General features: G+C 44.0%; 1 protein-coding gene across 3 annotated transcripts in view; it reads right to left on the minus strand.

The window, feature by feature from the left end:
• GRAMD4 (GRAM domain containing 4) overlaps window positions 1–13893 on the minus strand; it is a 124692-nt gene that overhangs the window by 78585 nt on the left and 32214 nt on the right. For all 3 annotated transcript variants that reach the window (XM_054988365.1, XM_054988366.1, XM_054988364.1), the window contains exon 2: window positions 9937–10147. In XM_054988365.1, the coding sequence (XP_054844340.1) occupies window positions 9937–10147 (211 nt within the window). The remainder of the gene's footprint in view (window positions 1–9936; window positions 10148–13893) is intronic.

Raw genomic sequence — 13893 nt, forward strand, 5'->3', positions numbered from 1 at the left:
AAAACTCCAATCACCACCCCCGACAGAAAAGAGGCATAATGAGAACATTAGTGGATCGTGCAAGACGGATATGTGAGCCGCACTTTCTCAATGAGGAAATTAATCATCTAAACTACGCACTTCAGGCAAATGGCTACTCCAGAAATGAAATCCGAAGAGCAATCAAACCCAGGATGAATCAAACAACCAAGGAAAACAGTCTCCTACAGGAAAAGTGTTTTTGCCATATATCAAAGGAATTAATGATCAGATGGGAAAGCTTATGAAAAAACATAACCTTCAAGCAGTATTCAGACCCACCCGAAAAATACGACAGATGCTACGATCAGCAAAAGACAGTAGAGACCCCCTCACCTCTGCAGGAGTATACCGTATACCCTGCAGCTGTGGACAAGTTTACATCGGGACCACAAAGCGTAGCATCCAGACAAGAATAAAAGAACATGAAAGACACTGCAGACTTGGACAACCTGAAAAATCAGCAGTGGCTGAACATAGCCTAACTCAAACAGGGCACAGTATCTTATTCCGGGACACCAAAATACTGGACAACACTTCCAACTACTTTGTCAGACTGCACAGGGAAGCCACTGAAATTCACAAGCATAAGCAAAACTTCAACAGGAAAGAAGAAACCTTAAGAATGAACAGAGCATGGTTTCCAATTCTGAAAAACACCAGGCTAACAAAACACTCTATACTCAACAATAGCCCTGCAGAGAAGATTAGCACATCAAGCCCCAATCCAGATGCAAAAGAACCTCCTCAGGGTACAGTGAAGCCTCCCGCCATTAGCATTCCACACCCTGGGAAACTCTTACAGGATGACTCAGCTCAACCCCACCCCTCCTGAGTAGACACAAATGACCTGCCAACATCTTTTCCACACTGTGACACTGAGAGATCTCTGTCTTTTGGTGCTACACCTCTGAAGATGCCAGCCACAGCTGCTGGCGAAACGCCAGGAACTACAATGCCAAGACCACGGCAATACAGCCCAGAAAACCCACAACAACCATCTAAGTAAGAATAGTCTGAGAGTTCGTGACTGGCCCAAGGTTACCCAGCTAGCTTCCGTGGCAGAGTGGGAACTTAAACCTGACTAAACGCTTAACCACTACAACTGCACTAGCTCATACAGTCATTTGTCCTCAAAAGTTTTACACTGGCTCAGAGAGACAGTATTACATCTGTAAAATTACACATCATCAACAATAAAGACATAAGGAAAAAGAAATGCATTTCTTGGGGCTGAAGAATACCATGAAAGTTATGTTTTCAGTATGAAGCCCCTCTGAGCAATAGCGTCAGGTCCCCCAGTTCATGAAGGTAACAGAGTTGCTTATGAAAATACAGCAAGGTGCGCAGATCTTCAAAGTCCAGGATGTCATCACGCAACAGGTTGCTAGGTCAAACTGGAATGCTCCTTGTCTTGGAATACTGCATAAGCTTCTCTCCAGTCCATTTGACAAAACCTTTTGCACAGTTCGACAAACATTTTGTGCTAGAATGTTAACAATTTCACTAAGAATGTGTTTCAAGGTAATCTATTACAGCTTTCATGAAAACTGCAGGGAGGGGCACATGGACTTAAGACACTGTGCAATCTCGGAATCTGTGAACATTTCCCACTTTGCTACAAACGGTCAAGACAGCAAATTCAAGGCTGAACAAGCTGTGCAGATCTCCAGCGTTTAATCTTTCCTAAAATCACACACAATTTCCTGGTGTTAAACTTCGTGCCATCCAAACATTCTTTTCTTCTCTACTGCAACCACACAGTAAATCAGAATCTCCAAGTCTTGAGTTTTAAGTTCTTGTCTACAGAACTAGTGGGAGTAATTGAATATTACACTGGAAGACAGAACAGGTTAAAAGTATTTGCCTATTCACCAATGATGAATGATGTCATAAATGACTAACTATAATAATAATAATAGCAGCAGCAGCAGCAACATTTGATTTATATACCACCCTTCAGGATAACTTAACACCCACTCAGAGCGGTTTACAAAGTATGCTATTATCCCCACAACAAAACACCCTATGAGGTGGATGGGTGGGGCTGAGAGAGCTCCTAGAAGCTGTGACTGGCCCAAGGTCACCCAGCTAGCTTCAAGCGGAGGAGTGGGGAATCAAACCTGGTTCTCCAGATTAGAGTACTGTGCTCTTAACCACTACACCAAACTGACTCACATGGGTATGTGAAGGCTAGTGAGCTCAGGGCTGACAGTTTGGCTGGATCAGGGAAGGCCATTTGGCCTGGGCCTCAGGCTCAGAAGAGGCCTCGAGTTTAAACAACTGTTAGTTTTTTGTAGAGGAGGGCACGAACTGAAATATGAACCAAAGTTTGTCATGAACCAGGCCGAGTTTTTTGGTTCGTGAACGTTTTTAGACCTAATAGGTTTTTAGACCTATTCATTTGGTTTGTTTCTCGGTTTGTCACTGTAGACAGCCTGGCGCCAATCAATCAATTTCCTAGGCAATGGGGGGATGGGCTTTCTGCAGACCTTCTGCTGCCCCAGAAGTGACATATTCCCAAACCAAATGAACCAGTTTGCAAACTGGGCAATTTCATGCCAGTAGATGGTTCGTGAAACATGACAAACCACGAACCACAACCAACTGCCTTTTTCCCAGTCCATGCCCATCTCTAGTTTTTTGCCATTTGAACTTCTTTTCTATGCACATCCCTATCAGAAAAAATGCAACACCCACTTTCAAATTATTATGGTCAAATGCCTCAAAAGCTCCACGTGCCATGGGCTTCTGGGGAGGCCTGGGTGGGCTAGTAACTCTTACGAGTCTAGTCATAAAGCTGAGATAGTACTCTTGTGTCACCCTGTTTCAGTATAATCTGTTTCTTGTGTAAACCTACATCACAGCTACGCATTTCAAGAGCAGCAAAATCACAAGTGTTCCCATCACTGGAATCAGAGTTAAGAAGCAAGGGCTGCAGTGTCACCTTTAGAAAAATGCTTACTCTGCCATCTTATCTAGGAAGAATGGTGTATTAGATCCACTTTAACACAACTCGATACGCAGGAGCCAGCCTGCTCAAATTCCACCGTCTATCAGATACCATTAGAAGCAACACCTTAACGTGTGCAATGTGTCCTCTTGCAAGCTGTAAGCCAGGGCTTCATATCTGTCCTTGTACTCTGAATGCCGAAGTATTTCATTTTATTAGCAATCTGAATCTAGTGTTGGAGCGCATTGTTTCATACTTGCTCTTTCCCCAAAGATGCAGATGTATTTGTATTGTACTTAAAAAGCAGAAATACAAAGCTCCTAACAGATGGCGCAGAAATGGTTTGAATTATAAATGAAGTCCAGGGTTCGCAAAGAGCAGCTGGGAAAATGTACCCTGAGCCACTTCCAGGGCAAATAATGCCCACCCTTATTAGAATAATTAACAGTTCTGCAACACAACCATTTTTCTACAATACAGTGCTGGGAAACACAGAGTATCTATCAGGAATTTGCAGGAATTTGTTTTTATGGCGGAGACTAGCTTGATGCCCGTGCTTTGCTACGGTATTTAACTACTTTAAATCCAGTTATAATATTTAAGTGTATGTAAAAAATTTTGGTTGTGGGGAGGTGAGTTGGTTTGGTAGTATAATAGCGTAGTACCTGAGCTTCACAAAGGTGTTTGAATAAAGTGAAGCATGTTGATGCTGAAAACTGATGAAGTGAATTTCAAAATGTAACATTCATTGAAGAGATCTTATAAAGGAAAAAATTGTAGTGCAATAAATAAAGTGAAAAATACGTACAACCTTTTTTTCTACTGAAGGACCTCTTTGGAGACCTCATTGGTGGTTTTCCCCCATTTTGGAGCCCCCACTTTGAGGAGAAGCTTGTGGGCTGGGAAGCCAGGAGGGCTGAGCATGTTGAGGAACTCCACAGGGTAGTGGACCGCATCATCCGTTTGCACCACTGAGTCCACAGAGTTGTACTCCATTTCTGCCCCTTCGAGGGAGTTAAGTTGTGTTTCATTAATGATGGCAGCCTTGTCTTTCTTGGGGGTCAGAGTGGCACACTTGCACAGCCACTCCATGGACTTCTCCGTGATAGTGGCGATATCAGGGTATATCGTGACTGTTAGGTCTGCTAGGGTCGTCCTCACCACTGTGCCCAGGCCTGCAGGGATGGTCACCTTTCCCTTGGACTCGGGAGTTGCTGGTACTTGGCCACTGCTGCTCAGTGCACCACAGGAGTACTATGTTCATATTTCTTTGCCACATCTCTACCTTGCTTCCTCCTTTTAGCATCGTTATATCTTATACAAAGTCTGCCAGGAGGCTTCTTGGGGGCAGTAAGAGGTGATGGCTGCAAGAGGTGGGAGGTGGAGTTGGAGTGAGGGAGGGGTGGTATGGTGGGCACTTTGGCAGGTTCATGTCAGAGGTTCGCATTGAAATGGCCCCTAGAAAGGTCGTGCACCATCTCCCCATGAACATTTAAAAACTCAGTTTCCATACTGACTTTTATATAAAATCCCTTTTCAGGAGTCTTGTACTGTCTTTCTTCAACTGTCCGCAGTTTCCTTTACCTGATTTTTACCTCAGAACCCAGTTCCACAGCTGACCCATCAGCCTGCCAGCCACACAGGAAAGCAAGGCCCCACAGGGAGATTGGCAACCCTAGAGGGGAAGACTGGGAGGTGTATTTTTATCTCCCAGGGAGGTAAAAATGACTGGGAGTCATTGAATGTCTCCTGAGGTACTGCATGTGTCCTGTATATTGTTTAGAATGTTGGGATGATGACCAATCAGGACACATATGCAAATGACCTCAGGGAAGAATGGCTGAGTTGGCAGTTAGTGGGGGGGAGCACCCTGCCAGCCACACAGGGAAGCTGTATCCCTATGGGAAAACACATTTGACCCCTTTTTACCCCCTTAGGGGGCGAATTTCTTAAAATCCCTTCTTAGTGAGCCTTTACATCACGAAAGGAACGTTCTCCCAAATTTCACATTTCTAGATCCAGGGGTTTGGACTGGGCGATGATGAATCAGTCAGGACACTTGTGTTTATATATAGAGGTGAATATATTATATTCAATAGCTTGGTTCAGGAAGTAAAATGAGATCAAAGGAATGTCAGGCTTGATTTTTGCTTTTCTCACATGCCACCGGTAAGAATGGAAAAATTGTTCTTCTATTTGGCAGTTGATTTTTGTATCACAGTTTTCTTGTCTTCACTGATAACAAAGATAACAAAACGGGGGGCGGGGGGGTTAAGTATCCATCCAATCCTGAAGAAGTTACCCTTTTAAGCTGAAAGGAGGGAAAAGTTCGTGTCTATCTCTCTGTGAAAAAAAGACCTGCAGAAGTAACTAATTATTAAAACAAAGTTAGTTGGATCACATGGGTCAATTTAAAAAGAAGTGGATTGATTTCTACAATAAAGAAAAAGAGAAGGTTGGCATGGAAACATTCAGTGTGAGGTGGTAAGACTTGGTCTGTAATTAAGCCTCATTTCCAAAAGAGAGATTAACATTCCTTCTTCTAACATTCCATATGAAAGGGAACCAAACAATGCAGGATGGTGCCACAGCCAAACCATTCAGAACTCTGAGAAGTAAAAAAAAAGATTTTCCCTGGCATTTCATGTAAAGGAATACATTTGTAGTACACTAACAGTGAAATCCTAAGCAGAGTTACTCCAGTCTAAGCCCATTGATTTCAATGGGCTTAGACTGGTGCAACGCTGCTTAGGATTTCACTGTAAGTACACTTGCCTGTGAGTAAGCCCCACTGAGTGGACTTTACGATTCTCAGTAGACTTGCCAAGGACTACTCTCTAAATCAATTAAGAAATGTCTTAAACTAGAAGGCAAAAAGAGAGAGCAATGTTTTAAAAAATGTAAAACACTAGAATAAAAGAACAGTATAAACCCAGATTTTGGAGGGAGGGGTGGATAAGGATGGGGGATGAATCAAGGCTCTTAAAACATTAAAGAAGGCAATATGTAGGGGTCTGTGCATCTCTGAATAATTAGTTACTTCCACTTCTCAACAAATCCCAGGGATGGCATTACATTAGAACCAGCAAACCAGGGTTTGCGCTGGCTCTGCAAACCGGAATAAATTACTGTTTGGAATCTAGGTTTGCAGGGGCAGTGCAGCTGTGACTTACTGGCCTGTACAGAAAGCTATCCCACCCTGGGACTGGTTGAGAGGTAACTTGGTTATGTAGACAAGAGCAGGAGGGATCAGTCAAGAGACTTTAAGTGCCTTTGAACGCCATGCATATATGTTGTTGGTGGAAAGTTCTGTGAGGTTCCAGCAAACTTAGGGCAATCCCATAGGTTTTTCAAGCCAAGTGATGTTCAGAGGTGGTTTGCCATTGCCTGCCTCTGTGTAGCAATCCTAGACTTCCATGGTCCAAGTACTAACCAGGACAGAACCTGACTAGCTCCCAAGATCTGATGAGATCAGGCTACCTGGATCACTCAGCACGTTTCTTCCTAAGCTTTAATTTTATTTCTAACAAGGCTAAGGAATGTAGAGAAAGAGTAACTTAATCATGTTAAAACTAACTACAGAAGGTGTTCAATGCACACTGTAAGCGATCATAATGCTTTGTATTTATACAGTTATTCAGCATTACGTGGCGTCTTATAGAAAGAAAACATCTTAAGTGCCCGTACCATTCACTTTACCAACTGCGCACAGGGCTGACAAGTAAACTAACATGAAACCTGAGTTCATGCACCAAGTTACATTAAATGAGCAAGAAGAAGAAGAAAATAAGGCTGTCAAATCTGTGTACTAAGTCAATCGGATGCAGTCAGCTATACAGAAACAAACCTTTTTTAAAAAAAAAAAACAGCCTTTCAGCGCTTCTCTGCTCTGTGAGTAAAATGAAATGGTCCTGACTCAGATCAGATGCCTTGACCAGCATCCTAATTCACATCATCAAGGTCAGACCACAGAGTCACTCTAACAGCTCAACTATCCACAGCCTGACTGTGTCATGGCACGGAGCAAGGCATTTTTAACCTGAAAAGCTTGAAACAAGCAATTCCACAACACTTTAGAACAGGGAAGTGTGCCCAGGACCAGGGGTGGGGATCTCACAGGAGATGTGCCACACACTAGAGCCACACTAGCAAGCTGGGCAAGGGCCTGGATTCCATAGCCTTTCTGCACTCACTTCCCTTGCTCAAAGACTCTGTTACTGCTCCATGAGGAGAGAAACATACTCCGCATCTAACTGGAGGCATTTTATTCTAACCAGGGCTTTTTCCCAGCCGGAATGCAGTGGAACAGAATTCTGGCACCTCTTGAAAATGTACAGCCCTTGAAAATGAGGGCGATCTAAACTCCCCTCTGTCTGGAGATCAGGGGGCGGGGCCACTGGCCATGTGACCATTTTCGCTGAGGGCGATTTAAACTTTAAAAAACTCCCCCCTTGTTCCAGCTGACCCAAAGTGATGTCATTGTGCGGTCCTGGAAGCCTGCGCACACTTTGTGCATGCGCATATGGTACCAGGGGCATCACCTGCCGCCAGGAGTTGCACCCTGTGCTGGCAACCCACTGAGTTCCACCACCCCTTTTCCCAGAAAAAAAGCCCTGATTCTAACCATCACTAGACATACATCAGGGTTGAACCCAGACTCTGAAAGCAGCCTCATATGTTCATTTCTTAAAACTCTATTTTCCTCTTTCAGTCTTCCCAGCTTCTGTTCTTTTCTCTATTTCCTGCTCCATCTCACTCCAAAATATAGTATGGCACCATTAGCATAATCCACCTTTAGAACGGTTGGACACCACAGTGGGTTGAAGGTCAACCGTGTACTGCAAACCGTTATTAAACTGCTGTGACATGGTGTGCCCATACAGAGAGGAGGGAGGGGGGGAGTGAAGCCTTCTCCCTCAGTCTGTATCTCAGGCCCCTGGATTCCCCATGCCTCTAACCAGCTTCATCACCAATCCTGGCCTCCTGCTGTGGCTCTGGGCTTTCTATCCACCCATCTGTGTGCATCCCACACTGCCTCTGTCCTGCTGTGGCTCTGCTGCCCTTTCCCTATTGTCTCAGATCTGTAGCAGTCTCCCCAACTGCCCCGAAGGCACGGAGGGCTTCTGCACCCAAGATTCCTGTGGCCTCCTCCTCAGACTGCCAGCTCTCTTTTGAGCTGGACAACCCGCCCAGCAAGTCCTGCCCCTCCAGTACCATCCCAGTGTCACCTCTGACATGGCCATGTTTACGCCCAGCCAGGCTGTTGGAGGTTCAGCAATGCCACCCGGGTCCTATGGGATCGCCACAGAGGATTACAGCAAAACTTATGACTGTGTGGATCAGGAGAAGCTATGGATAGTGTTACATAAATGGGGATGCCACAATATCTGATTGTTTTGCTGCGCAACCAGTACTCTGGACAAGAGGCCACTGTAGGACAGAATATGGGGAAACAGAATGGTTTCCAATTGGAAAAGGTGTCAGACAAGGATGCATGTTACCTCCCTACCTGTTCAACCTCTACTCCATAAGGAAAGCTGGATTAGATTCAGAAAATTGACAGAAAGAACGTTAACAATTTGAGGTAGACAGATGACACAATGGTACTGGCAGAAAATAGCGAAGACTTGAAACGACTACTGATGAAGGTGAAAGGTGAGAGCGCCAAAGCAGGATTACAGCTGAACATCAAGAAGGCAACGACTACTGTGGAATTACACAGATTTAAAGTTAACAATGAGGAAACTGAAATGGTTCAAGATTTTCTCAATCATCGACCAAAATGGAGTGGACTGGGAGTGAGAAGGAGACTGGCACTTGGAAAGGTAGCCATGAAGGAACTAGAAAAGATACTTAAAGATAAGGATGTCTCTCTGGGGACCAAGATCAAGATAATCCAAATGATGGTATTCCTCATTACTATGTATGGAGGTGGAAGTTGGACAATGAAGAGAGTTGACAAGAAGAAAATTGACTCATTTGAAATATGGAGTTTTGTGGATACCAGGGACACCCAAAAAGACAAATATGTGAGTCCTAGAGCACATCAAGCCTGAATTCTCCCTAGAAGGTAAAATGACAAAACTAAGGCTATCATACTTTGGTCACATCATAACAAGACAAGACTCCCTGGAAAAGTCAATAATGCTGGGGAAAGTGGAGGGCAGTAGGAAAAGAGGAAGGCCCAAGATGAGATGGCTTGACTCAATAAAAGAAGCCACGTCCTCCAGATTGCAAGATCTCAGCAAGTCTGTTAATGATAGGACATTTTGGAAGTCTTTTATTCGTAGGATTGTCATAGGTTGGAAGCAACTTGATGGCACATAACACACACATGGTTTTCTCTAACCATGGTTTGTTGCTTTAATGACAACTGCTCTGGTGACATCAGTACGAGCTACTCGTTGCCTTGAAAGCAAGGACACAGAAAAGCTGCCTTAACCATGTTTTGCTGCTTTCAGATGCAACACTGAACTATGCTTACTAGCATAGGCCCACTTCAAACAATAGTTTCATTTGCAGCAATTTTTTAAAATATTCAGAGAGCCAGTTTTGTGTAGTGGTTAAGAGCGGCAGGACTCTAATCTGGAGAGCCAGGTTTGATTCCCCACTCCTCCACTTGAAGCCAGCTGGGGGACCTTGGGTCAGTCACAGCTCTCTCAGAGCTCTCTCAGCCCCACCCACCTCAAAGGGTGTTTTGTTGTGGGGATAATAATACTATAATTTGTAAAGCGCTCTGAGTGGGTGTTAAGTTGTCCTGAAGGGAGGTATATAAATCGAATCTTATTATATTATTGTAATGCTCAATCATAGTTAAGGAAAACAAACCTTCTTCACACATGATGTCTACACAAGGGACGAGACACAAACGAACGCAGAACCATAGCTGTGCTGTAAGGAACAGTTTCCCCATTTTTCATTTAAAAAAATTCCTTAAGAACATGTCAACAGCTTAAAATACTTACAGGGTCTCTCAGTTCATCACTGTCTTTTCCTGACGTACGAGGTATTTTCATAGGGACATCGTCTCCGCACTCGGTATCTGAAGCATTGGGAGACTCTGCTATATCAAGGAACTCATCTCTCTTGTGACCTCTGAACCTTATTTTGTCTAACCTCTTTAGCATGTTCAGCACTGCACCTTTCTGCTTTATCTTAACATGACGGTTAGAGTCCCTGAAAAACACAAGAGAGGCAAAGAGAAGATTAATTTTCTGGATATTCGTGGTACATTCTAATTACACGAAATGTTCTTAATCGCACTGAATGCCTCGGTTCAGTAACATTTTAGAAAGAAGAAAATTTTACTATCACTTAGATTCCAAAAGTCCTTGTTTGTTTTTCAAGTGCCTACATAGTGAGGTCGATATTTTTGTCCGTGGAACCAACGATCTTCCCCACCAAATGGATAGAACCAGGTCTTTTTTTTCAGCGGGAACACGGTGGAACAGAGTTCCAGCACCTCCTAAAAATGGTCACATGGTCGGTGGCCCCACCCCCTGATCTCCAGACAGAGGGGAGTTATCGCTCTCCACACCGCTCGGTGGCGCGGAGGGCAATCTAAACTCCCCTCTGTCTGGAGATCAGGGGGCAGGGCCACCGACCATGTGACCATTTCCGCAGAGGGCATTTTAAACTTTAAAAAAACTCCCCCCTTGTTCCAGCTGACCCAAAGTGACTTCACTGTGCGGTCTTCAGTTCCACCACTGAGTTCCACCACCTCTTTTCCCAGAAAAAAAGCCCTGGATAGAACCTTGGTACCTCAAATGAATATACAAAAAAGGTAATTTCTGAAAGATCATTACATAGGAATGCATCCTTAGGTTTCAGGGAAGTAGCTTTAACATCAAAAAAATATTGTTACTCTCCAAGATCAGCATAATATTCATTATGACATTGCATAAGAGTTGCGAGCCAGAAAGTCTTCCGTTCAAATCTTTGTTCAGTCATGAACTCCCCAGGGGAATTTAGGCAAAGCTCACTTAACTGTCCACTTTCAACAGACAGGTAACAATATCAACTGAACTTATAGGGCTGTTAAAAGAATTACTATAATAATAGGTTTGGTCCTGCAGATCCATTCTGCCAATAGACGTGCTTTTCTCCAGCACAAACGAAAAGTTCTTTGTGCCTCAAGAAAATATCACCATTAGCAAAAGAGTCCAACACAATGTACAAAAAATATCTGAGTAGTCCAACATGCTATAGAGTATTTTATAATACCATTAAATTACACAAAACTATCAGCAGGAGACCCAATAAGCAGTAGACTAACTATGAAATCCTAAACAGAATTAATCCAGTCTAAGACCATTGCTTTCAATAGACTGGAGTAACTCTGTTTAGGATTTCACTGTAAGAAAGGGGGTAGAATGCATGCAAATACAGAGCAATGCAGGATTCTATTATTTCTAAACCAATGTGGACTTGAAATGAAACTATTAGAAACAGGGCTTTTTTTCTGGGAAAAGAGGTGGGGGAACGCAGTGGGTTGCCCTCGGAGAAAATGGTCACATGGCTGGTGGCCCCGCCCCCTGATCTCCAGACAGAGGGGAGTTTAGATTGCCCTCCGCACCACTCAGCTCGGAGGGCAATCTAAACTCCCTTCTGTCTGGAGATCAGGGGGTGGGGCCACCGGCCATGTGACCATTTTCAAGAGGTTCCGGAACCCCGTTCCACCGCGTTCCAGCTGAACAAAAGCCCTGATTAAAAATATTAGGAGCCATTTAGATCTCATCAACATGGGGGGGGGGGCATTAAATGAGCCATTCTGTTAGCAGCTGGGATCCCCCACAGCTTGAAAGTGAACTGTTCTTGCCAGTTCCGTCACTAGAAAGTTTGGCAAGCCAGGAGTGCTAAAGTACTAAAGTATCCTCGGGTACAGTATTTTATTTTTACCCAGAGTAACAAACAAAAGCCATTCACTTAGATAACAGAATGCAGTAAAGAGGCATAGGCAGAGACACCACTGGAGTGCCAGCTAAACCCCATTATCTGCGGCAAGGTATCCGCTTAGCCCTCGATTGTGTCTGATTTAAGTCCATTTATTCAATCTAATAAATAATAATAATAATAACAACAACATTCAATTTATAGATCGCCTACAAGACAATCACCCTGTGAGGCGGGTGGGGCTGAGAGAGCTCTGAGAGAGCTGCAACTGACTGAAGGTCACCCAGCTGGCTTCAAGCGGAGGAGCAACGAATCAAACCCGGCTCTCCAGATTAGAGTCCTGCCGCTCTTAACCACGGCACCAAACTGGCTCTCAAACCAAAGTAATCCTTATGTTCACGGCCTCAACCCTGCATTCTCTTTAATGGTCATTATGACATGAGCTGCTTGCAGGTATCACAACAAACAATACACACGTGTGCCCAAGATGGGCAACAAGTTGCGTTCATGCCCATGACAGACAAAACCCCTGTGATGTCTGAATTATATTACTAGGGATCAGTTAATAGCTATACATTGGCCCCCCTCTCCATTCCTGGAAGGGTGGGGTGCTCTTTATAACACAAAGGTTGCAATCTGGGAAAACTTCAACAGAAAGATTATCAGCTGCTAGGTGCTCCTAGCTCTAGAAACCTGAAGTTGAATGCCTCACCGTCCGTCCTCCCCACAGTTGTGCAGAGAAATAACAAATCCATGTTTTTAACAGAGTTCTACCCAGTAAACCTGTCTGTCTTTCAGGTGCCAAAAGCTCTTTGTTTTGTTTGCTGCCACAGACTAATATGGCTACTCCTCTGGAACAAAGCCACTATTCTCCAAATGAACCTTATGCGGCTGCCAACATTTTAAGAAGCATGGATTAGACTGACACAATTTAAGAATTTGACAGGAATCCAAGCTAACTGGGGGGCTCTTTTCCACCCCACTAAAGTGGTTCTTTATCGCCAGACTCTAACCTGACCTATTTCAACGTTCTTCCAGACAGACCAAAACCGGTTTGAGGGTTTTAATTGCAAATCAAAGGAGAAACTCAATATGCACGTTTTCTCATAAGCAAGCCCCTTGAGGATGAAATGGAATTTACTTCCCAAGTAAACATACATGAGGCTCCAGTTATGTAAACGGGAGCGGTTTTGACGAGGCTCATCTGTGAGCAGCAAAGCACGAAAGGATCTGCGGAATAAAACCAATCTGTTAGATTCAGATTTGTGTCCCCCCACCCCTAAAAAAAAAGAGACTTTAAACACAATGAAATCTATTGTAGCATAAGCTTTCATGGGTTTGAGCCCACTTACAATGGAATCCTAAGAACACGTCCTTGGGGCCAAGCCCACTGAATAGGCCCCATTCAATAGGATTGCTAGTGCAATTCTAAGCAGGTCTGCTCAGCATCTTACTCAGGTTTATTCAATGGGGTTTAAGATTGCACTGTTAGTCACTTCACTGCATGTGACAAAGCCGATTCCAGCCCAGGCTAGCTTCCACTAAAAGGTATTTGCTAGTTCTTTTTGACAAGACTTCTGAATCCGAACGACAGATTTTATTCAACAGATCTGAGATGCAGGGCTTTTTTTCAGCAGGAACGCGGTGGAACAGAGTTCCGGAACCTCTTGAAAATGGTCACATGCCCAATGGCCCTGCCCCCTGATCTCCAGACAGAGGGGAGTTTAGATTGCCCTCCGCGCGCGGAGGGCAATCTAAACTCCCCTCTGTCTGGAGATCAGGGGGCAGGGCCACCGGGCATGTGACCATTTTCTCCGAGGGCAACCAACTGAGTTCCACCACCTCTTTCCCCAGAAAAAAAGCCCTGCTGAGATGGATATGTTGATCTCCATTATTTATTAAATTCTATAGGTTGCTCACAACTGGGCAGTTCAGTAAACTGTTCCATTTCCTTTGATGCTAAAAATGAGCTATTCATACAAATATAAGCTATATACTTATTAATTTTATTTATGTCATTTATAGGCCTC

The sequence above is a fragment of the Eublepharis macularius genome, chromosome 9, assembly GCF_028583425.1.
Source record: "Eublepharis macularius isolate TG4126 chromosome 9, MPM_Emac_v1.0, whole genome shotgun sequence".
NCBI lineage: Eukaryota > Metazoa > Chordata > Lepidosauria > Squamata > Eublepharidae > Eublepharis > Eublepharis macularius.